General features: G+C 53.2%; 3 protein-coding genes across 4 annotated transcripts; 2 read left to right on the forward strand and 1 right to left on the reverse strand.

The window, feature by feature from the left end:
• The first annotated feature begins 164 nt into the window (after nucleotides 1-164).
• ankrd9 (ankyrin repeat domain 9) lies at nucleotides 165-3015 on the forward strand. 2 transcript variants are annotated; one of them, XM_056426872.1, is made up of 2 exons: nucleotides 165-493; nucleotides 1632-3015. In XM_056426872.1, exon 2 carries the CDS (start codon nucleotides 1649-1651, stop codon nucleotides 2447-2449), a length of 801 nt encoding a protein of 266 aa, XP_056282847.1. In that variant the 5' UTR covers nucleotides 165-493; nucleotides 1632-1648; the 3' UTR covers nucleotides 2450-3015. The 2 variants fall into 2 exon arrangements, with proteins under 2 accessions (XP_056282847.1, XP_056282848.1); XM_056426873.1 differs by lacking the exon at nucleotides 165-493 and adding an exon at nucleotides 1515-1540 and having other exon boundaries at nucleotides 1587-3015.
• Nucleotides 3016-3105: 90 nt separating this feature from the next.
• tecpr2 (tectonin beta-propeller repeat containing 2) lies at nucleotides 3106-16471 on the reverse strand. The gene is made up of 27 exons (XM_056426845.1): nucleotides 16023-16471; nucleotides 15386-15487; nucleotides 15168-15308; nucleotides 13865-13952; nucleotides 13049-13209; nucleotides 12689-12846; nucleotides 12417-12570; nucleotides 11755-11907; nucleotides 11503-11635; nucleotides 10951-11156; nucleotides 10672-10876; nucleotides 10257-10470; nucleotides 9955-10177; nucleotides 9617-9838; nucleotides 9427-9494; nucleotides 9224-9339; nucleotides 8358-8531; nucleotides 7945-8125; nucleotides 7665-7806; nucleotides 7363-7588; nucleotides 7187-7276; nucleotides 6233-6330; nucleotides 6014-6149; nucleotides 4598-4746; nucleotides 4257-4398; nucleotides 3988-4137; nucleotides 3106-3858 (listed from the first exon to the last, which is right to left on the reverse strand). The coding sequence occupies exons 2-27, from the start codon at nucleotides 15458-15460 to the stop codon at nucleotides 3707-3709; spliced, it is 3957 nt and encodes a 1318-aa protein (XP_056282820.1). The 5' UTR covers nucleotides 15461-15487; nucleotides 16023-16471; the 3' UTR covers nucleotides 3106-3706.
• A 407-nt stretch (nucleotides 16472-16878) lies between these two features.
• znf839 (zinc finger protein 839) lies at nucleotides 16879-22674 on the forward strand. The gene is made up of 10 exons (XM_056426197.1): nucleotides 16879-17889; nucleotides 18252-19256; nucleotides 19378-19509; nucleotides 19627-19740; nucleotides 19818-19910; nucleotides 20005-20151; nucleotides 20262-20366; nucleotides 20524-20611; nucleotides 21294-21411; nucleotides 21497-22674. The coding sequence occupies exons 1-10, from the start codon at nucleotides 17116-17118 to the stop codon at nucleotides 22023-22025; spliced, it is 3105 nt and encodes a 1034-aa protein (XP_056282172.1). The 5' UTR covers nucleotides 16879-17115; the 3' UTR covers nucleotides 22026-22674.
• Nucleotides 22675-23027: the final 353 nt, after the last annotated feature.

The following is a 23027-nucleotide window of genomic DNA, read 5'->3' on the forward strand; positions in this document are numbered from 1 at the left end:
CTTTACTGGTGTTTACCAGGTTCTACTGGTGTTTACCGGGCTCTACTGGTGTTTACCAGGTTCTACTGGTGTTTACCGGGCTCTACTGGTGTTTACCGGGCTCTACTGATGTTTACTGGGTTCTACCGGTGCTTACCGGGCTCTACTGATGTTTACTGGGTTCTACTGGTGTTTACCGGGCTCTACTGGTGTTTACCGGGTTCTACCGGTGCTTACCGGTCCCATCAGCCAATGGGCTGCAGACGTCTGAAGGCCGCTATGTGAGACACTCAATCCCCCCGAAAACATCCACACAGAGCTGAGATGGGGGGCAGGAGGAGGGGGAGGAGGAGCAGGAGGAAGAGGAGCAGCCCCCGGAGAAAAATCCCAGGGGGAGATGAGCTGAAGGGAGGGGGGCTATAAAAGTGAGAAGGAGCTGAGGACGCTGAGGTTTGACAGAGACAGACGGAGAACCAGGACCAGTGGACACCTCCTCAGGGACTCCTCAGACCAGGTGTGTGTCGTGTCCTCAGACCGGGTGTGTCGTGTCCTCAGACCAGGTGTGTGTCCTCAGACCAGGTGTGTGTCCTCAGACCAGGTGTGTGTCCTCAGACCAGGTGTGTGTTGTGTCCTCAGACCAGGTGTGTGTGTCGTGTCCTCAGACCAGGTGTGTGTCCTCAGACCAGGTGTGTGTCGTGTCCTCAGACCGGGTGTGTGTCGTGTCCTCAGACCAGGTGTGTGTCGTGTCCTCAAACCAGGTGTGTGTCGTGTCCTCAGACCGGGTGTGTGTCGTGTCCTCAAACCGGGTGTGTGTCGTGTCCTCAGACCGGGTGTGTGTCGTGTCCTCAGACCAGGTGTGTGTCGTGTCCTCAGACCAGGTGTGTGTCCTCAGACCAGGTGTGTGTCGTGTCCTCAGACCAGGTGTGTGTTGTGTCCTCAGACCAGGTGTGTGTCCTCAGACCAGGTGTGTGTCGTGTCCTCAGACCAGGTGTGTGTCGTGTCCTCAGACCAGGTGTGTGTCGTGTCCTCAGACCAGGTGTGTGTCCTCAGACCAGGTGTGTGTCGTGTCCTCAGACCGGGTGTGTGTCGTGTCCTCAGACCAGGTGTGTGTCGTGTCCTCAGACCAGGTGTGTGTCGTGTCCTCAGACCGGGTGTGTGTCGTGTCCTCAGACCGGGTGTGTGTCGTGTCCTCAGACCGGGTGTGTGTCGTGTCCTCAGACCGGGTGTGTGTCGTGTCCTCAGACCAGGTGTGTGTCGTGTCCTCAAACCAGGTGTGTGTCGTGTCCTCAGACCAGGTGTGTGTCGTGTCCTCAAACCAGGTGTGTGTCGTGTCCTCAGACCGGGTGTGTGTCGTGTCCTCAGACCGGGTGTGTGTCGTGTCCTCAGACCGGGTGTGTGTCGTGTCCTCAGACCAGGTGTGTGTCGTGTCCTCAGACCAGGTGTGTGTCGTGTCCTCAAACCAGGTGTGTGTCGTGTCCTCAGACCAGGTGTGTGTCGTGTCCTCAAACCAGGTGTGTGTCGTGTCCTCAGACCAGGTGTGTGTCGTGTCCTCAGACCGGGTGTGCGTCGTGTCCTCAGACCGGGTGTGCGTCGTGTCCTCAGACCAGGTTTGTGTCGTGTCCTCAGACCGGGTGTGTGTGTCGTGTCCTCAGACCAGGTGGGCGTCGCCATGCCGTGGCTGCTGCCCTGCCAGGTGTCCTCGTCCCCCTCTCAGCGGGAGTGCGAGCGGACGGCGTTCTCCTTCTACTGCGCGGTGCGGGAGCGGCTTCCCGTGTGGCTGCTGGAGGACATGCGCCGCATGGAGGTCTTCGGCTGGGAGGACGGGCCTCGGGCCTTCCTGCCGTCCGAAGCGCTGCTGTACGCGCTGGTCCATGACCACCAGAGCTACGCGCGCTTCCTGCTGAGCGAGCACCTGGCGGGTGCGCTGCGGCCGCGGCGCTGCGGCTTGTGCCACCGCAGCACCACGCCGCACCTCGCCGTCGCGGTGCGCTACGACCGCGTGCCGATCCTCGGCCTGATGCTAGCAGCCATGAAGGAGCGTCCGCCGCAGGACTTCTTGGATCGCCGCGGCAGCTGCTCGCACGCGGCTGATGCCGAAAAGACTGCGGTGCAGCTGGCGGTGGAGCTGTCGCGGCCCGACTGTCTGCTGCTGCTGCTGGTTCACGGAGCGCCTCCCGGTGGCCTGGACGCCGCGCTGCAGCGCCTCGTGGCCTCTGACAGCAGTGACCGCCGCCGCGCGCAGCGCTGCCTGGACCTCCTGCTGCTCTTCCTGCCCGAGCCGCCGGCCGTGCGCCGCCTGCGGGACCAGTCGCATCTCTGGCAAAGCCTGCTGGGAAATGACGTTTTCAGCTGGCTGTGTGGTTTGGCTCCGCCCCCCCTCCTCCTACAAGCTCTCAGGTGTCTGGCCCGGTCCGGCCCAGATCAGATCACCGCGCTGCCCGACTTCCTGCAGCTGCACACCTGGCAGTGAGTCGCCATGGAAACCACACTGCAAGACCTCAGAGATCAAAGAGCGCTGAGGTTACATGTACAAATGTAAATAAAGACCTCAAACTGACCCTGAGCAGCCAGGCTCTAGGACCGTGAGCGGCCAGGCTCTAGGACCCTGAGCAGCCAGGCTCGAGGACCCTGAGGAGACTGAAGATGAGGTAATCATGTTAAGGCTCCAGATGAAGATAGACAATAACAATGTGATGTATGAAGATGTGTCTACCTCCTTTAGCTGCAGCTCTTCGTTTCATGTGGAGCTCGTTCAGGAGTTTATTCAGTATAAACCTGAGATTATTGATTATCTAACAATTCCTGCATTCACAGCTTCAAATATTGTCAATCATATTGATCATATTGATCGTTCATCTCATGGTGCATGCAGCCTGTGGGACTCGAGACACTGGATGCAGAATGTTGAATGCTTCTGTTAAAGTGGCCTGCAGAGACCTGGAGGCCCAGGTCTAGATCAGGACCTCCAGTGTTCAGCTGCAACCTGGTGAATATTTATTGATAATGAATATGTGCAATAAACCAAATATCATCATTTGTTGTTTCTTTTGTTCTTTAGCAACACTTTGTTGAAGAATCCAGACAATAACCTGATCATCAATAACCTGAACATCAAAAGACTGTAACTGTGTTTCAACATGTTTATTAAGTTAATGATTCATGACATCATTATCATCATAATGACATCATGATAACTACATCATGCTGATGACATCATCATGATAATGACATCATGATGTGCACACATTAAATACAGATCCAGTTCAGACCTAAGACCTAAACCTTAATGCAGTTTAATGGTCCACCAGGGTCCATTAGAGTACAACACAGTCCACCAGGGTAAATTAAAGCCCCCTATAGTCCACCAGGGTCCATTAGAGTCCATCATTCTCCACCAGGGTCCATTAGAGTCCATCATTCTCCACCAGGGTCCATTAGAGTTCGCTATAGTCCACCAGGGTCCATTAGAGTCCGCTACAGTTAATCAAAAAAAGCTGAGACCAGTTTAAATGAGGGACTGAACCGGGGGTCACGAGTTAAACAACAAGCAGACTAAAGTGGACCGATCCAGTTCCGGTGGACCGTCCCTTCTTATTAAAGTGCTCCCTGTTAGAACTACAATAAACTTCAGCCTCACTTCAGGCATTACCCAGCAGCCACCCGGGTTCCCTTTGTGTGTCAGTAATCTTATGAAGCCAAATGTCACAGGAAGTAGTGACATCACGGATCAGATGAGCTCCCATTCGTCATCCACGTCGTCCCCGCTGAGTGAGGAACCCGAGGGGGCGGGTCTGCAGGGAGTTTGTGGGAGGAGCTTTGTCAGGCGACGGGATAATCCACCAATCAGAGTCACCGCCCACAACTCGTCCTCTGGGGTCACTGAAGAGTGAGAAACAGGCAAAGGAACACATTTAGTCTCAAACTAGTATAAACCCAGCCTTACTAGTATAACCAGTTAACCAGTAGAACCAGTTAACCAAGAGAACCAGTTAACCAGTAGACCCTCACCAGTCAGCCCGGTGGCCTGTCCGGGGATCTTCTTCCAGTAGTCCCCAGCTGGGTTCCGGTCACTGACCCCATAGCGGCGAGCCAGATCTCCGTTAGCACAGCGGGCCCACACAGTCCTGGAGCTGAGGACCAGCTGGCTGACGGTTAGACCTGGTCCACAGACCAGTAGGACACACATGGAGTACACAGAGGAGTATTAGGACACACATGTCGTCCAGAGTGTGTGTTAGTAAACACATGTAGTCCAGAGTGTGTACTCGTACACGTACCTGGTACCAGCTCCCAGGCCGTCCCCACAGGCATCTCCTCACTCAGTCCGGTCCGGACCAGAACACTGCCTCTGTTGTCCAGCGCCCACAGGAGCCGGTCATTGGGACTTGTCTGTACCCGGACCAGCTGCACTCCGATTGGCTGAGGAGACATGATGTCACCGTTACCGGCTCCATGTGGACCCAGTGTGTGTGGTATGTGGACCCAGTGTGTGTGGTACCTGTACAGGGGGCTCCATGTGGACCCAGTGTGTGTGGTACCTGTACAGGGGGCTCCATGTGGACCCAGTGTGTGTGGTACCTGTACAGGGGGCTCCATGTGGACCCAGTGTGTGTGGTACCTGTACAGGGGGCTCTATGTTGATCCAGGCTGGCAGCATCATGCTGGGGTTGAGGGGCTGCGTTCCCACCCTGAAGTAGACGGTTCCTCGAGAGTCCACCGCCCAGACGTTCTGGCTGCCGCAGCTCACGCTGACCAAACGAACACTTCCTGGAAGACACGGGAAACCTGACCTGAACACACAGTGATACCATCAAGACATCCCATGACCTTCTCAATGTGGACTGTCCTAAGAAGCCCTAGAACCTCCTGGGAGCCTGAAGAACCAGCTCAGAAGCCATTGGGTCTTCTCCCTGGGCGTGTAGACCCTTTCAAGGAGCTTCGTCCTCCCACCTCATCCACGACGGCTTTACAGAGCCAAGGAACCTCCACATGCTGGGATCCAACCCCCCCCCCCCCTCCCTCCCCCCTTGAACCCGAAGGTCAACCCACGACACCGTGACCACCGGGGACTCTCCAGGACCTGAGACCTCCTCATAGCGTCCTCAGGGCCAGAGAACCGGACTGTGGGTCACATGTAGCACTGAACAGCAACTCGACCGCCAGAGTTCAGGTCATCTGACCTTTGACCTGTGGAGGCGTCCCAGATGCTGCATCCTCTCGACCTAGACTTCTTTTGCTGTAAATAAACTGAACTCAGATAAACCCGTCGGCTCACAGACTGAAGGGACTCACAGACTCCTTGAAGGGACTCACAGACTGAAGGGACTCACAGAAGGGACTCACAGACTGAAGGGACTCACAGACTCCCTGAAGGGACTCACACTTTAAACCACACTTCAATTCAGAAAAGATTGAATCATGAATCATGATTGTGAGCCGAGGAGCCAGAACAAAGTGTTGATGTCAGCTCTTTGTGGACGAGCTGTGGGAGACGAGGACGAGCTGTGGGAGACGTCATGGGGACTAAAAACAGATCCGTTACATAAACTCCCAATGTTGATCTGACCGCCTGTTACACAACCTCCACCTGTCACTGTGATGGAGAAGCACAGCTGAGTGTGTGTGTGTGTCGTACTGTAACCTGAGCAGTGAGCACGGGACCCCCCCAAACATACAGAGGGCCACATATTAAAAGGACATTTGTCTGGAAGGAATGTTCCGGTGTTCCCGACCTTCACAAGGTCACCTGCCGAGTGGAGGAACAGAACAGCACCGAGGCCCGAGGCGGTCCAGAGGCCCTGTGGCCAGGTGCTGGGTCCAGAACGGGTCCGAAAGACAGAGGTCGGGGTCAAGGTGTGAACGAGCCCGAGGCCTAAAGTATCTACGAATAGAACACACATCCACAGAGCAGCTAATACTCAACCCCCGAAGACTCTTCATCCTCAGAGTCTTGAGCCCACAACGTTTAGAGACACTCTTTCATCCACAAGACAGAACCACACACTGGGCTTTGAAGTACCTTTCAGGTACGTACCGAGCTGGTTGAGGTCCAGAGGGGTCCAGTGGAGTCCGAAAGGACAGGACGGAGACAGAGTACGGATACTGACTCGGCCATGAGTGTCCAAACCCCACAGAGCATCACGACAGGCAGACAGGTGAGTAAGCTCCATCTGAGCACAGGTAGAACCAGCAGGAGATCATCAGGATGAAGGAGGACTCGAACCAGACTCTGAGACCGATGTTCTGGTTTTACCTCAAGTGGTAGAATAATAGACGAGGGGCGGAGCTCTCCATCCTGGTCCCAAACACAGAACAGGTCCTTCCTGCTCTGAGCCAGCCACAGGAATGTACCTGAGACACACACACGGGTTAAGGATCAGCTTTACTGTCACGTGTGTAATGTCACATAGGAAATACAGGTCTGGGTCTAGCTGCAGGTCTGAGTCTAGCTGCAGGTCTGAGTCTAGCTGCAGGTCTGAGTCTAGCTGCAGGTCTGGGTCTTGCTGCAGGTCTGAGTCTAGCTGCAGGTCTGGGTCTAGCTGCAGGTCTGGGTCTAGCTGCAGGTCTGTGTCTAGCTGCAGGTCTGAGTCTAGCTGCAGGTCTGGGTCTAGCTGCAGGTCTGGGTCTAGCTGCAGGTCTGGGTCTAGCTGCAGGTCTGGGTCTAGCTGCAGGTCTGGGTCTAGCTGCAGGTCTGGGTCTAGCTGCAGGTCTGAGTCTAGCTGCAGGTCTGAGTCTAGCTGCAGGTCTGAGTCTAGCTGCAGGTCTGAGTCTAGCTGCAGGTCTGGGTCTAGCTGCAGGTCTGGGTCTAGCTGCAGGTCTGAGTCTAGCTGCAGGTCTGGGTCTAGCTGCAGGTCTGAGTCTAGCTGCAGGTCTGAGTCTAGCTGCAGGTCTGGGTCTAGCTGCAGGTCTGAGTCTAGCTGCAGGTCTGGGTCTAGCTGCAGGTCTGGGTCTAGCTGCAGGTCTGAGTCTAGCTGCAGGTCTGAGTCTAGCTGCAGGTCTGGGTCTAGCTGCAGGTCTGAGTCTAGCTGCAGGTCTGAGTCTAGCTGCAGGTCTGGGTCTAGCTGCAGGTCTGAGTCTAGCTGCAGGTCTGAGTCTAGCTGCAGGTCTGAGTCTAGCTGCAGGTCTGAGTCTAGCTGCAGGTCTGGGTCTAGCTGCAGGTCTGGGTCTAGCTGCAGGTCTGGGTCTAGCTGCAGGTCTGGGTGAGGACCTTCTCTGTGAGGCACAGCTGACGATGTGATGGCGCTCCACTTGGTGGCCGACACGGTTCCTCTTGGAACGACGTTCTGCCAGAAAGTTCCTGACAGAACCAAACAGAAAGCAGCTGGACTCAAACGTCTTCCTGGAGTTGTTCTGGACGTGCTGGGACCGTTCTGGACTACTGACCCACGAGACTGCCCCGGGCCAGGTGCAGCTGGTTGCGTCCCGAGGCGACCCAAACTCCACTGTTGTTGGCGCTGACCAGGCTCGGCTGGCATTGCGAGTGCTGCGACAAGAAGGCCACCACGCGCTCCACCGGCGCCCGGGTCGCCGTGGCAACGCTCTGGGTGGCGTGCAGCAGCGTCTGGAACAGACTGCCCTGGTCGAAGACCACGTAGTCCGAGATACTGATCTGAGGAGACGGACCGGGACCGACTGTTCAGCTGTGAAGGAGAACGACATCAAACCCAAACCTTCCCCCCCAGTACCTGCCACCAGTGGTCGTCGTCGCCCTGCGGTCTGGAGGAACAGATGCCGGTCCTAAACCAGAGGCTTCCGCCGGCATCGAGCGCCCACGCAGTACCGCCTTCTGCCAGAGCGACACACATCAGCTCCAGACCCTGGGCCTCACTGTAACACACACACAGGAACATCGTCAGAACAGCAGGGGATCTGTGTGCTGACAGTAGAAGTAGTACCTGACGGTGTCGTACTTCCAGCCTTCTCCTTCACTGCAGTAGTACAGTAGTATTACAGTAGAAGTAGTACCTGACGGTGTCGTACTTCCAGCCTTCTCCTTCACTGCAGTAGCTGTTCAGTCCTTCTCTGTAGAATAAAGCTTTGTGTTCGCTCAGGGCCCAGACCACACCTGCGCTGACACACACCTGGGTGAACACACAGGGAGAGTCCACCTTCACGGAGCGGGCACAGGGCCGGTCCACGCTCAGACCTGAAGGACAGGAGACCACGGTTACTACGGCAACAGCACACAGTCATGTCTTTATGGTTTAGACCCAACTTGCTCGATGTTTTGGACCTTTGAACATCACGGTCAGGTGTTCAGCTACCAGGTAAGAAGAGCGTATACATCCTACCCCACACCCTGCTCCATGGTGCAGGACTTTAAAGTCTAAATCGTTGCTGATTCAGTGGGACAGACCGGTCCACAGGTAGCCAGTCACCTGTCTGCAGGTAGAGGTCTCCGTTGGTCCTGATGATCCAGGCCGAGTCTTCACTCAGGGCCACGAAGGCCGTTTGCTCCACAGCTTTGTACCAGTGACGCTTCCCTTTGACCGAAACCTTCGCACAAGCAGACGCCGTCATGCTCCTCTGCTCCACCTTCCACAGCAGGTTACCTGATGGAGCCAGCAACAGTTAGCATACTGCTAATGCTACACACACACACACACCTGTAACCCTGACAGAGCAACAGTTAGCATGCTGCTAATGCTACAGCTTCTTTGTATTAAGTGAAACATACAGCGTTTCTCAATTCAAAGTACACGAGTACAGACTTGTGTTCTTTTGGAGTCTGGACTTGGGAGTCTGGTCTTGGGAGTCCAGACTACGGAGGACGGGAGGACGGTCTTTCTGCGATTGGAACAGCAGCTGACTTGATGACGTCACCACATCAGCTGTTCTTGCTCCTGGGTTTACTCTAATTATTCACTGTAAATTATTTTTTACAGTCAAATAAACAAAACATCCTAAAATGACATTCCGTGACTCAACAACAGTAGTATTTATAAAAAGTCATCTGTCAATTGTTTATTTTCTCCTCCGCTATTGTTTCCGGTTGCTGGTGAAATGCATTCTGGGATATCTGCTGGCCAGAGTACGCACAAGTCTCCTGATGCATCCTCCGGAAAGTGGGAGGATCAAGTCACATCCGGGCATTTTTACCGTGCTTTGCGAGAAGCGAACTTTGAATGTGAACATGTACTCGAACATGTTCACGAGTCCACAAGTAGAGGAAAGTACGCACAAGTACGCATATTGAGAAACGCCGATAGTGTGACATTTGTCAGATGTGATGCCTGCAGCTCACCTGAGGGTGACAACGCCACCTGGTGGACGTTGTCTTCAAAGCGCTGCCAGTTGAGCCCAGTCTCAAGTAGACCGCTGCAGAATAGTCCTCCTTTAAAGTCCAGACACCACACATGCCTGAAACGCACAGATCACCTTTAAGACACAAAACAGGTAGCTTCCACACACACCTGAAACACACCTGAGAGTCCACTGACGACCCACCTGTCCGTCACCTGCAGGCTCAGGATTCCACATCCTGGTCCTGAGTAACCCATCCAGCTTTCTGCCAACTGCAAAGACACATAATATTAATACCTGCTTACAGACTCACCTGGTCTGTCTCCTCTGGTCTAACCTGGTCTGGAGTGTCTCCTCTGGTCTAACTGGTCTGGTGTGTCTCCTCTGGTCTAACCTGGTCAGGTTTGAGTGTGTCTCTTTCCTGAGGGTCCTGGTCCACCTGTCGGTCGGTGGTCTCCATCTGATGGATGTCCCCTCGGCTGCCAGAAGGGCCCAGAGAGGGACAGTAGATGTCTCCATCTTCATCACTGGACAGACTGGGTTTTCTGTCCAGACTGGACTTAGTGGAGTAGAACATCTGGTCTGCCAGACCAGCAGGGGGGACCTGGTCCTCATCCTGGACATAGAAAGAGGAAATACACTATTAGTGGACCAGTTTGTAGTTTATTGTTTGAGTGCTGTAAACTGTCCTCAGAGATGATGTCATCAGGTAGTGACAGATATGTACAGCACCTCCTCCTCTTCTTCCTCTGGTCCAATCAGAGGGCTCACAAACTCGTCCTCCTGCTCCTCCACTGGCTGCTGCTCCTGCCCCTCCTCAGTGTTGTGCATGTAGGAGAAGCTGCACTCCAGCAGAAGATCCACATCTGGGGTCAGTTGGACCACCTCGGCCTCTGCACCAGGATCAGAGGCCCCCATCCCATGGAGGAGCAGAGAGCCGGGAGGGGGGGAGGACCTGGACCAGAACACAAGGATGAGACCTAAAGCTCAGGAGAGCAGGACACAGCATGAGAGCCACTGACGCTGTCACCAACCCAGACTCCGCCTCCTCTTCTCCATCCTTTACACTTCCGTCTAAAGCTTCAGCCTCTGCGTTCTGGATTTGCTCCGGAGAGTCCTGCTTCTGAAGGTCCAGACCAGAGAGGGAGGCTCTGTCACTCAGAGGAGTTCCTCCATCACTACAGCTGACGTCCTGGAACATGGACTCTGAGCAGCTGCTCTCTGAGAGGTGTCTCCCACTGCTGCCGTCTGAGGGACAGAGACACAGAGACTCAGGGACACAGAGACTCAGGGACACTGGGACTCTGGGACTCTGGGACACTGAGACACTGAGACACTGAGACACTGAGACTCAGGGACACTGAGACAGAGACACTAAGACTCAGGGACAATGGGACACAGAGACTCAGAGACACTATCACTACACTATCTGCTTGTCTTTGTGCTTGCCTTGGCGTCTCCTCTTCTTCTTCACCCGGATGGCCTTCACCACCAGCTCCTGCTGCAGCCCCTCCTGGCCGAAGGGGGCGCTGTAGCGCCTGCAGCTCAGTTCACAGGAAGTGGTCAGCGGGCTGTTTCCATGGAGACTGTCGTAGGACGTGACGGAGCTGCTGCGGCTGCGAGAGCTGCTAGTGAAGAAGGGCGTCTCCATCACCTGGACAAACAGCAGGAGGTGAGTGGACCTGTCCACACGTGTCCTCCACAGCGTGGGACACAGCTGCCAGTCACCTCCAGCTGCTCCTCCGCCTCCTCCACTTCCTCCTTCTCTCCCTCAGCGCTGGGCCCCTCCCGTCCTCCGCCTGGCGGCTCCCTCCCCCCAACCTCCACGATGATAGCCATGGTTCTGATTGGCTGAGCTGTTTCCACTGATCCAGTTGGTGGGAGGATGGTGGGCGTGGCCAAATGTGATGGCTGATGGACAGACAGCTCCAGCACTGAAGAGGAGAGACAGACAGGAGTGGTACTATTACTAGTAATTGCAGGAGTCCTGGTACTGATAGTAGTACTTGTAGGAGCTGTGGTACTGATTCTAGTACTTGTTTTAGTTGTGGTACTGTTACTAGTACTTGTAGTAGTCGTGGTACTGATACTAGTACTTGTAGTAAATACTTGTAGTAGTCGTGGTACTGATACTAGTACTTGTAGTAGTCGTGGTACTGTTACTAGTACTTGTAGTAGTCGTGGTACTGATACTAGTACTTGCAGGAGTCGTGGTACTGATGCTAATACTTGTAGTAGTCGTGGTACTGTTACTAGTACTTGTAGTAGCGTGGTACTCACAGCTGGAGGAGAGTCCCTCGGGGCCGGTGGAGAGACGAATGACATCTCGGTCTCCTTTCAGGATGAAGATCTCGTTGTCACAACACGATACTGACACGATGTCTCCACTGCTCTCCAGCGCCCCGACAACCACCTGATATGTATATATACACACACTCCTCATCAACATGTATCTACGAGTAGTACTACTACGTTATACTCAACTGGACGTAGAGGCTGCACTCGTGAACACACGGCTCTCAGTATTAATACCTCGTTCAGACAGTCCAGGACATACAGGCTGTACTCGTTCCAGCTGAGGATCCAACCATCTCTGAGGAAGCAGCTGAGCAGACCCAGCTGTCTGTCTTCTGGACAGTACGCTCCCATTGGACCGGGTCGAGGAAACAACTCACACTGAGGAATCTGAGTCAGACAGACAGGTAGACGTTGTTGAGTGGTTATTACCAGTAATTTAACTCAGTGTTTCCCCTACCATTATAACAGGGTGGCGGCCCGCCACCCAGAAATCTCCGCCCGCCACCCTGTAATTTTCGTCTACCTACTATTGAAGTCACCTCCCCCCCCCCCCGTCAACACTTCTCGGCTTGCGCGGTAGAGCGATGCGCGCGCCGGCATCGGAGCTCTGCCGTGATGCGCACAGACACATCCGCCCCCCTGAAGATGTAAACCTAGGGGAAACACTGTAACTAATGTACTAATGTAACTATATTTGGCAGAGTAAACACATCACTAACAGTAGTAACATTAATAGTAGTAGCTGTAGCAGTAGTAGTAGCAGTAGTGGCTGTAGCAGCAGTAGTAGAAGTAGTAGGAGCAGTAGTAGCAATAGTAGGAGGAGGAGCAGTAGCAGCAGTTGCAATAGTAGTAGTAGTAGCAGTAGTAGACAAGAAGCACATCCTCTTCTCTGGTACCTGGCTGTTGAAGAGTGGTTTGAGCTGCCGCGTGTCCTCCACCTGTCCTCTGATGTCAGACCTCCAGAGTCGGAGTCCAGGGCGAGCAGCGAACACCTGAAGGTCGCTCTGCTTACAGAGCGCCGGCAGGAAGCAGGCACCGAACCGGCCGCTGCTGCAAGACAGACAGTCAGGTCCCTCTCCAGCGGAGCCTCTTGGAGTTGCAGGATATCAAAGCTAAGCGAGTCGTGGACGTGTTGTCTGTAGTTCGTGTGCTGCAGAGGGAGGTCTACCTCCTGCGGGGCTTGGTGCCCAGCTGCTGGACTTCCTGGTTCTGTGTGCAGTAGAGCAGAGACCGGTGCCGAGTGGAGACTAGCAGCACCTGGTGGCTGTACTGCATCTGGACCACGGCCGAGGCCTCCTCCAGCAGCAGCACCGGCTTACACACGCCCTGCACACACACACACACACACCAGCACCAATTGTTGAATGGATTAGTCATTTTCCATTCATGATCTCATCTGTATGACAATGAACTAAACATCACAGATATGACAGACATGTCTTTGTATAGATGTGTTTTGTTCCAGCTGCTGAATCAAAGGTTTATTATGAAAGGTCTCATAAACAAAATAAAAAAGTTGAACTGTGACCTGCTGGAGGTCCAGAGAGGAGAGCACCACTCGGCCCTTATCGTCTCCAGAGAACAGCTTCATGCCGTTGGGGCTCCAGCACAGAGACGAGATGGAACCCCTGTGGAGGCCCACCACGTCGAACCGCCTCAGCTGCAGAGAGACAGACAGGTGCTTCACCACTCCACAGAGAGACAGACAGGTGCTTCACTACTCTACAGAGAGACAGACAGGTGCTTCACCACTCCACAGAGAGACAGACAGGTGCTTCAGCACTCCACAGAGAGACAGACAGGTGCTTCAGCACTCTACAGAGAGACAGACAGGTGCTTCACCACTCCACAGAGAGACAGACAGGTGCTTCACCACTCCACAGAGAGACAGACAGGTGCTTCACCACTCTACAGAGAGACAGACAGGTGCTTTACCACTCTACAGAGAGACAGACAGGTGCTTCAGCACTCTACAGAGAGACAGACAGGTGCTTCAGCACTCTACAGAGAGACAGACAGGTGCTTCAGCACTCTACAGAGACAGACAGGTGCTTCACCACTCTACAGAGACAGACAGGTGCTTCACCACTCTACAGAGAGACAGACAGGTGCTTCACCACTCTACAGAGACAGACAGGTGCTTCACCACTCCACAGAGAGACAGACAGGTGCTTCACCACTCCACAGAGAGACAGACAGGTGCTTCACCACTCTACAGAGAGACAGACAGGTGCTTCACCACTCTACAGAGACAGACAGGTGCTTCACCACTCTACAGAGAGACAGACAGGTGCTTCACCACTCTACAGAGACAGACAGGTGCTTCACCAACTGGAAGACAGACAGGTGCTTCGACCTGATGCTGTTCCCACGGCAACCAGATCGTCAAAGCAGCTGAGCAACTTCACAGCCGTGATTGCGTCACTCTTCCCCTGTTACACACAGAAACACACAGACTTTATGAGGATCACTTGAACGCACCACTGACCAACTGACTGTTGTACACTGGTTTCTGGTTGTATAGCAGACGTTGCTCCACTGGTTTCTGGTTGTATAGCAGACGTTGCTCCACTGGTTTCTGGTTGTATAGCAGACGTTGCTCCACTGGTTTCTGGTTGTATAGCAGACGTTGCTCCACTGGTTTCTGGTTGTATAGCAGACGTTGCTCCACTGGTTTCTGGTTGTATAGCAGACGTTGCTCCACTGATTTCTTGGGGGAGCATAAAGAAGACCCTCTGGCCATGTGCGAGCCAGGGCATCTTGACCAAGAGGACCGGTACTCTCCCTGAGGAGGACCAGGGGGGGCAGTGAGATCCACCTCTAGAGAAGCTACTCCCCCGATGGGGCTTGTGACGAGAGAGGGGTTCTCCTGGTTCTCCTGGTGGATACATCGCCTGTACACTGGTCAGAGATGGCATCCCCTGTCTGAGCGCGAGCTGCACGGCCTGTCGCTCCACAACAATGAGCATTGAGAATAGAACTGTGCTTGGAAAGTCCTGTTCCGCCCACTGCACCCCACCCTGAGAGGTCATGAGGTCTTCAGGATGGAGAGGAGCTATACAGGTCCGAAAGCCGGACACAGCCGCCTCTCTGGAGGGACTCCCACTAATGTGGGCTATAAGTCAGTCTGAGCGACGGGCGCTCTGCTGACTGCCAGAGAGAGGCAGGCAAGAAGGAGTGAGACGGAGCGAGCACTCTCAACACTGGTAGCTGTGATGACTGGTGTCCTACCAGTAAGCCTAAGCACACTCTGCTACTGTGGAAACGGGTCCTGTGAAGACAGGTCAGAAACATTCTTTCTCGTGAGAGGGAAGTGAGGACCCTCTTTACTCGTCTTGTAGCTGTCAGAATTAGCGTGGAATCCAGTTAGCCTGAGCGGGACACTCACTGAAAGACGGTGGTGGCAGTGGAGCATCCAGCCAGGTTGTTGTTACTAAGACTTGACCTGCGTGTGAACGGAAGATATCCAGTGCTAAGCTCCGCCTCTGGCGGTCAGGAAGGATGAAATAGAAATGCACTTTGAGTTGTCTGAAGACTAGAAAAGATCTAGACAAGTACCGTTTATTTACCATTTAAAATTTAAAACAGTATTACCCCCTACGTCACAAGATGTTTAGAAGAAGAAGAAGAAGAAGAAGCGTGTTGACCTCCAGGCTGTACTTGTTCATGTGAGCGAGGCGACGGCTGTACAAGTAGAGCATGCCGATGCTGCTGCCCACCGCCAGGAAGTCGCTGCTGCTGTCCAGGGCCGTCAGGTAGACCAGGACGGACCGGAACCCCCGTTGCACCTGCAAGGAGAGAGGGGTCATGGCCTTCGTCATCGTCATATTACGGCCCAGCCCTCTGGTCTGCAGGGGTTCAGTACCTTGGCTGGGATGGCACTCAGCAGGTAGTAGAGGGGGCAGTACTCTCTCAGGACGGAAGGCGGGCTAGACGCCATGTTGCTGCCAACAGGACTCAGCTTGTCCTGGAAGTCAGTGAAACACAACGTCAACATATGAGGTGACATATGTGAGAACCCTTAGTGATGTCATGCACTTCTTGTGACAGGTCACATCTCACAGAGTGGGCGGGACCCCTTGAAGGTCTGACGTAATGTTTTGGAGCTGACTTTTGGAGTTAAGGCAGAGATGGTCAAAATATGTTTGGTGTGACGCCATGAACTCGGTTTACTCTTGCCCTTGCGCTTCATCTGACGTCATAGCTGCACATATAGGAGGAGAGCCCAGCACAGCGGCGTCCTTCCGCCTCCGCGTCCCAGTCTGGGTCCATCAACTTGGGGTTGGTTCTTACCGTTAGCGCAGCAGGCTGCAAACACCCCAACAACAACAACAACAACAATACGTCCAACAAACATGCATCATGAGCTCGCCCCTCAGACACAGAGCCGGTGTTACGGGTTAACAGGTGACCATGTTAGCCCGTTCCAGCGGCTATATAGCTAGCATCTGGGAAGCAGCTGGCTCACGTGAACAGGAGGAGGAAGAGCAAGCGTGGCTTACTGAGAGCTGCTGCTGAGGTCCCGGGTGTTATGCTGCTATGACGTTATAATGTCATAATATTATACTGTTCTGGAGCTGAGACGTCGCCCTGTCGTCTGTCTGATAGCCTACATGTTGATCTGAGCTGCTGTCAACAAAGCGCGCCCCCTGCTGACAGCACGCGGATACTGGCCAAACGCGCCCCCTGCTGACAGCTACTGCACCCTTTATTAATACGTTTTCTCGTTTTAAAATGTTTTTATTTCCACTAAACCAGAGTTTCTGTCTCCGAAATTGTATTTGCTTTCTTCCTCTCAGGATCATTTTCTTCATTCTTAATTCATAAAAAAATGAACGGCCGGAAGCGGAAACTCGGTGAAACTGGTTGTAAAACCTGGAATACAGACTCTTCGTCGGACTGGGCTGATTGATTGAGAAGAGGAAGAGAACCAGTTACAACTCATTATCTCTCTTTTATTGTGTTAATGTCATAGTTATGAGTAAGTATTGTCCTCTATCTGAACCTGTCCGTCAGAACCTGTGAAACAATAAACCGTAAATAAGCTGTATCATCAAACAATCATTCATATATATATATATATATATATACATATACGAATACATATATATATATATATATATATATATATACATACATATACATATATGTACATATATATACATATACATATATATATATATACATATACATATATTTACATATAAGTATACATATATAGATATACATATATATATACATATATGTATATATATATATGTATATGTATAGTTCGGACATAACGTACCTATTTATATAATAATGGATATTCAAACGTTTATATGAAACCTCACAGAGTCCGGTCCGGTGCTCGATCCCGTCCGGGACGTGCGCGCTCCCGCGTGCTGCAGACTGCTGAAGTAGGCTAGTCGTCCCGCGGCTAGCCGTTAGCTGCTGCTCGTGTCCGCGCTCCTGTTCACGGCGTCCTCCGGTTCTAGCAGCGCACACAGAACTGATAACCGGGGGTTTATTCGGGGATATCGATCTACGATCAGGTGGATCTGATCCACCAACTGTCACCAAGTCGGATAGCTAACAGTTAGCCTCGCAGCCAAAATGGCGGACAACGAGGATGACAGCAGTTTGAGCAGAACAATAACAGCCGCGCAGCCTCCGGGCTCTGACGTCCAACCTCCCGGTGCTGAGACCAGTCCAGAGCCAGTACCCGGTGCTGAGCCCGGAGCTCAGCTGGTGGACTTGTTGCAGAGCTGCCCGGACGAACAGAACTTCCTGGTGGGCACGGACTTCAGCAGCCTCGGGCCGGACCTGGTGAACACCACCATCATCTTCGTGCAGCCGGACGGCAGCCTGGTGGAGGGCTCCGGGCTGAGCCCCGAGGAGCAGCAGGCGCTGCTGGAGCAGCTCACCAAGCAGCAGATCGTCCAGGTGTCCGACACCGAGGCGGCCCAGCTGCTCCAGCAGAGCCAGCTGGTCAAGACCATCCCGATCCAGAACACGGCTCTGGACCCGAGCCAGCTGCAGCAGGTCATCAACCAGGTCACCAAGTCCCACCAGCAGGTCCAGGTCCAGGTCCCCCAGCAGGTCCAGGTCCCCCAGCAGGTCCAGGTCCAGGTCCCCCAGCAGGTCCAGGTCCCCCAGCAGGTCCAGGTCCAGGTCCCCCAGCAGACGGTGAAGCAGAAGGTCCAGCTCCCCCAGCAGCCCCTGAAGCAGAAGGTCCAGGTCCCCCCTCATGGTCTGAAGCAGCCGGTCCAGGGCCCTCAGCAGAACCTGATGTCCACCCCTCAGAACAATGCGTCCCAGCAGCTGAAGAGCGTGGCCCAGCAGGTGGCCCTGCAGACCGGGGGACAGGTGCAGCTGGTCCAGAAGAAGGTAAGTTTACAGATCAGTTCATCTGGACTGTAGTGGACTCCCCAAGTCCCTGTTGGGTTTGTGACTGCACGGAGGTCCACTGGGCCCCCTGCTCCTCAAGAATCCCCCTGAGGCCAGGAGATGATTGACCCTCCTGAGGGGGTCTGCAGAGGAAACCAGATCCAGATCAGTGTGGGCCTGGTCTGAGAGGAAAGGACCTATATTTTATAATAATAATTACATGAATGATATTTAACATGTTAACAGATGGATTAAAGAACAACCATCTCCCCACAGCTTTGGGCTCTATGGGCATCATCATCATCATCATCTTCATCGCTGTGAGTCACAGGTTCCACTCATCTGGTTTTCTGTTTTTTCAGTCGGAGCCCGTCAGGATCCAGATCCAGTTTCCCCCCAAAAAGGAAGTGAAGTCTGTGTCGAGCCTCCAGCAGAAGAGTCATGTGACGCTCTCGGCCAATGGGAGCAAGAGCAGCGCTCAGATCATCCACATCCAGCCTGTGGTGGGTCAGCCGGGTCAGCAGTTCTTCCTGCAGCAGAACCTGGGAGACCCCCCCATCCAGCTGCTGCTGCAGAGCCCCGCCCCCATCGTGGGATCTCTGCTGCCAGTAGTCCACAAGCTCACAGGCCAGACATCCCCAGCATGCACTGTTTCCATCCAGAAACCAGCAGCATCCCCTATCAGAGTCCAGACCGCCGCCCCGCTCAGTAAGACCCCGACTAACGGTAAGAGTCCAGGTAAACCACCTGCCGTCATCGCGGTGGTCCCAGTAGAGACCGCCACACCTGCTGTTGCCCGCCCCGCCACTGTGGTCCCGCCCCAAGCCGCCAAGGACAGAGACCGGGAGAAAGAGAAGAAGGCGAAGAAGAGCGAGAAGAGGACCGTGAAGGTCCAGACCAGATCTGGTCGAGTCTCCAGACCGCCCAAGTACAAAGCCAAAGACTACAAGTTCATAAAGATGGAAGACCTGGCGGACAGCCACCAGTCGGACTCGGACGACTACTCCGACATGAGCGTGGAGGAGGAGGACGGCGAGAGGAAAGATGGCCCCGCCCCCGGCGTCTCTCTGACCTACAGCCACAAGTCCCGGTCCCACCGCTGCCAGACCTGTGACAAGGCCTACATCGGTCTCGGAGGCCTGAACCGGCACTACAAACTGAACCCGGATCATGGAGAGACGAATCTGCCCGACAACACACCACACCCCCTCAGAGATGATGGCCAATCACAGAAGACCAAAACAGGAGGTGTCAGTGAGGAGGAAGAGGCGGAGGAGGAGAAGGAGAAGGAGAAGAAAAAGAAGGAGGATGAGAAGGAGAAGAAGACGACGACTGAGGACAAACCTTTTGAAACGGCATTAAACCGAGTAAGAGACTCTCTGATCGACTGGTTCATTCTCTTGTATTATTGTTAACTGACTAGTTCTTAAATACGTAGTTAACGTCTGACGATTCATTTACTAACTATTATTTTCTATCTGTCTGCAGGTGGAGGGGGGTCCAGCATCAGCTGTAGGACTCAGGGGCCTCCATCCCCGGGGCCCCGGTAGGCCCCGGGGACGGGGGCGAGGCAGGGGGCGGGGCTGTGGGCGGGGTCGGTCACTGGGACCGCTTCCTAAAGTGAGTCTACCATCAACCTTGTTCATTGAACATACACTTATAATTCAAACACCTGGACAGTCCAGAAGGTCACCTGGACAGTCAAATGAATGGTTCCTCTCATTGGTTGACTCTCAGGTGACGGTGGGCCTTGTCAGTAAGCGTGGCCGTCGTGGTCGACCTCCAAAGCTCGCTGTCAGTTTGGTTACCGCGGAGCAGCAGGTGGAGCGGAGACGTGAACAACTGCAGGAGGTGAGAGGAGGTGGAGGTGTTCATGATGTCATGAAGACCTCCAGGTGTGCTGTTCCATAACCACCATGTGTTTCCAGCTGGTGGAGCAGTGTGAGGATGAGGAGCTGATGGACATCGTTCTTCCTCGTTTGACTAAAGTGTTGAGCTTGTGGGAGTTTCTTCTGGCAAAGGTACAAACACAGCTCTACATATACGCTGTATTTATATATATATAGAATTATAGTTCTATTACTAACAAGAACACCTTATCTTTGGTGGTTTCAGGTGGAGGGCAGCGGTCCTGCTCGGACTTGGTTTCCAGACATTTACCGTGAGTTTGAGTCCCTGCAGGCACAAGTAAGACAGGCGGCTCAGGATTACATCATCAGCCCGCAGGGCGGAGCTCTACCACTGGAGGTCAGGAATATTGAGGTAAGAAGATACTTGGCGTCAAGTGCAGAATACTATCCTTTCCTGTACTGTCCTGTCCTGTCCTGTACTATACTGTCCTGTCCTGTCCTGTACTGTCCTGTGTGTTTCAGGTTGCCAAGTCTCTGGGAATCCTAGACGAGGTGAACAGGATGAAGGTGGTTCCTGGAGCGTCTCCCAGCTCCAGTCTGACCAATAAGAACGTCCGATACATGGAGGTAAACGCACCAACAGTTGGATTTTGAGATCCAGGTTGGTCTGGTCAGGTTGTCTTCATTCAAAGCCTGTTTTCTGAGACCTGGATCTGTTTCCTGTTGGACTCTTGACAGAAACTAGTTTCCAGGTTCAGTCTGATTGTCAGAAACTGTTTTCCAGAATTCCAAGATGCTGCCGCCTTCCAAGAGATTCAAGATGGAGAAAAGCATCCCGATCCACCAGAATGGCATCGACACTCACAAATCAGGTACCACACACTACTGCGCCAGTAACCTACTGCGCCAGTACCCCACACTACTGCATCAGTACTCTACAAGTACCCCGCCCTACTGCGCCAGTACCCCACCCTACTGCGTCAATACCATGCCCTACTGTGCCAGTAGCCTACAAGTACCATGCACTACTGCGCCAGTAGCCTACAAGTGCCACACCCTACTACAACAGTACCCCACCCTACTGCGCCAGTACCCTACCAGTACCACGCCCTACTGCATCACTACACTACAAGTACCACACCCTACTACAACAGTACCCCGCTCTACTGCGTCAGTACCCTACAAGTCCCACGCTCTACTGCGTCAGTACCCTACAAGTACCCCGCTCTACTGCGTCAGTACCCTACAAGTCCCACGCTCTACTGCGTCAGTACCCTACAAGTACCACAACCTACTGCGCCAGTACCCTACAAGTACCACAACCTACTGCGTCAGTACCCTACAAGTCCCACGCTCTACTGCGTCAGTACCCTACAAGTACCCCGCTCTACTGCGTCAGTACCCTACAAGTACCACAACCTACTGCGCCAGTACCCTGCCCTAATGCATCAGTACCACACCCTACTATATCAATGTTTGTTAATATATCTGTGGATCTACAATTTGAACTGGACTTTAATTCTTTCTTTTCACTTTTCTACTTTTCTTTCCAAGATGGGACCACAGTGACCCCTGTGACCTCCTCGCTGAAGCCCTCCTCGGTCACCGTTTCTCCTGTGGTGATTCCAGCTGGATCCAAACTGCAGACCACTAGTGCTGACCATTCCTCCAGGTAAGGTGGCCTTGCCCCCACTTGTCATACCTGGACCAGGTTTACATGGCTGGTTTGAACTGAATGTGTTTGTCTGGTCCCTCAGCTCCTCTGGTTCCATCTCTGCTATGGTGCCCTCCACCCAGGCTCCGCCTCCTGCCATGCCCATGGAGGTGACCCCGGGTGAGAACCTGGGGTTGGAGCCTCTGCATGTCAAGGTAAAGTCCTTGCAGACGAACCAGGTCTTGAGCTCCAGTGACATCACAGCCCAAATAAAGGAGCTTGAGAAAGCTCTGGGTTCAAGTCCTGAAACCAACACAGACTCAAAGAAACCTGAATCCAGCTCAGTCCAGACTGTGGCTTCCTCTGAGCTCCAGCAAAGGGATTCCACCCTATCCGAGTCAAGCTCAGCGGACCCCTGCCAGTCCAAAGAACTTCAGGAGGGTCAAGAGATCTACATCCAGACCGAGGGCCTGACGGTCCAGTTGGCAGAGCCCAGTGGAGACCGAATCATGATTCTCAACAGTCCAGACGGGACCACCATGCACATCGAGACCCCAGAGGGGGTCCCATTGGAGGCGGTCCAGGCCCTGCTGGGCATCGAGGCTTCAGACGAAGCCAAAGCTCCTCAGTGATCCCTGACCAGAATCTAACCTGAACCACATCACACTGAGAAGGAGTTACTGGATGTTTTAGGTGGTATTTATAAGGTGTATCAATGTGGGTGTAATGAACACATCCGCCTGAAGGGGGCGCTACCAGACTGCTGGTGTGGGGTTTGAACATGTTCCAGTTCAACACCAGATGACAAACTGGTCTTCCTTCATCAGGCTGAACTTTACGCTTTAGAAACCAGTTTCAACCTGAAGTCTTTCTTCCAGACCATCAAACAACAAAGATATCAAAGTGTCAGATTCCTCCAGATAACCTGATCAATAAATCCTGGTCAACAGATTCACGTTATTAAATCGAGATGTTCTGTCGTGTGTTCTCCGACGGCGCCTTCAGGAGGACCAGGAACCTCCTGCTGTTTTTTTTTTTTTTAAGGAATCTGAAGTGATTGTAAATGTGTAAACTAGTCCCCCGTGTTTCAGTCATTGAACATGTCCATTTCAAATAGATACTGATTAGTTGGCTGTTTATATGTAGGATATGAAAAACAAAGTTTGAAAAAAAGTTGCACTATTTTATTACTTTTTATAAAACATGCATTTTTCCAATGTGACTGGACATTTGTACTTGTTTGAGGATCGACATTAAACGCACTGAACGGAGGAAATCACACGGCTGCTTCGTCATTGAAACTCGTCTCAGGAGATTCATGTTTCACGTTTGGGGGTTTAAACTATTTATTATTCCATCGCATCAAAAATAAATTTGATTTGGGTATAGAATTGCCACTTCCACGTGGTGGAGGGTGTGTGAGTCCTGGTAGGATCTCCCAGGGCAAAGTGGTCTCGGGAGAGGTCAGGACCAAGAGCCATTCATGGACCCTTGATGGCCCCGGAAAAGGGAAACCAGGCACGGAGGTCTGTGAGACGGGCGTGCCGACCCCCGTCATCTGACGTGGAATGTCACTGATTCTGAAGGTGAGGCGACTGAATCTACTTGGGCTCCCCTCCGTGCAGAGCACCGGT

Source organism: Pseudoliparis swirei, chromosome 11, assembly GCF_029220125.1.
Source record: "Pseudoliparis swirei isolate HS2019 ecotype Mariana Trench chromosome 11, NWPU_hadal_v1, whole genome shotgun sequence".
NCBI classification, from domain to species: domain Eukaryota; kingdom Metazoa; phylum Chordata; class Actinopteri; order Perciformes; family Liparidae; genus Pseudoliparis; species Pseudoliparis swirei.

Coding starts and splice junctions, on each gene's coding strand:
- znf839 (XM_056426197.1), top strand. CDS start 17,116: ATGGCGGACAACGAGGATGACAGCAGTTTGAGCAGAACAATAACAGCC. Junction 19,741..19,817: donor GACGTGAACAACTGCAGGAG/GTGAGAGGAGGT, acceptor ATGTGTTTCCAG/CTGGTGGAGCAGTGTGAGGA. Junction 20,612..21,293: donor CATCGACACTCACAAATCAG/GTACCACACACT, acceptor TTTCTTTCCAAG/ATGGGACCACAGTGACCCCT.
- tecpr2 (XM_056426845.1), bottom strand. CDS start 15,460: ATGGCGTCTAGCCCGCCTTCCGTCCTGAGAGAGTACTGCCCCCTCTAC. Junction 15,309..15,385: donor TGAGTGCCATCCCAGCCAAG/GTACTGAACCCC, acceptor CTCTCCTTGCAG/GTGCAACGGGGGTTCCGGTC. Junction 3,859..3,987: donor ACAGGCCACCGGGCTGACTG/GTGAGGGTCTAC, acceptor CTCACTCTTCAG/TGACCCCAGAGGACGAGTTG.
- ankrd9 (XM_056426872.1), top strand. CDS start 1,649: ATGCCGTGGCTGCTGCCCTGCCAGGTGTCCTCGTCCCCCTCTCAGCGG.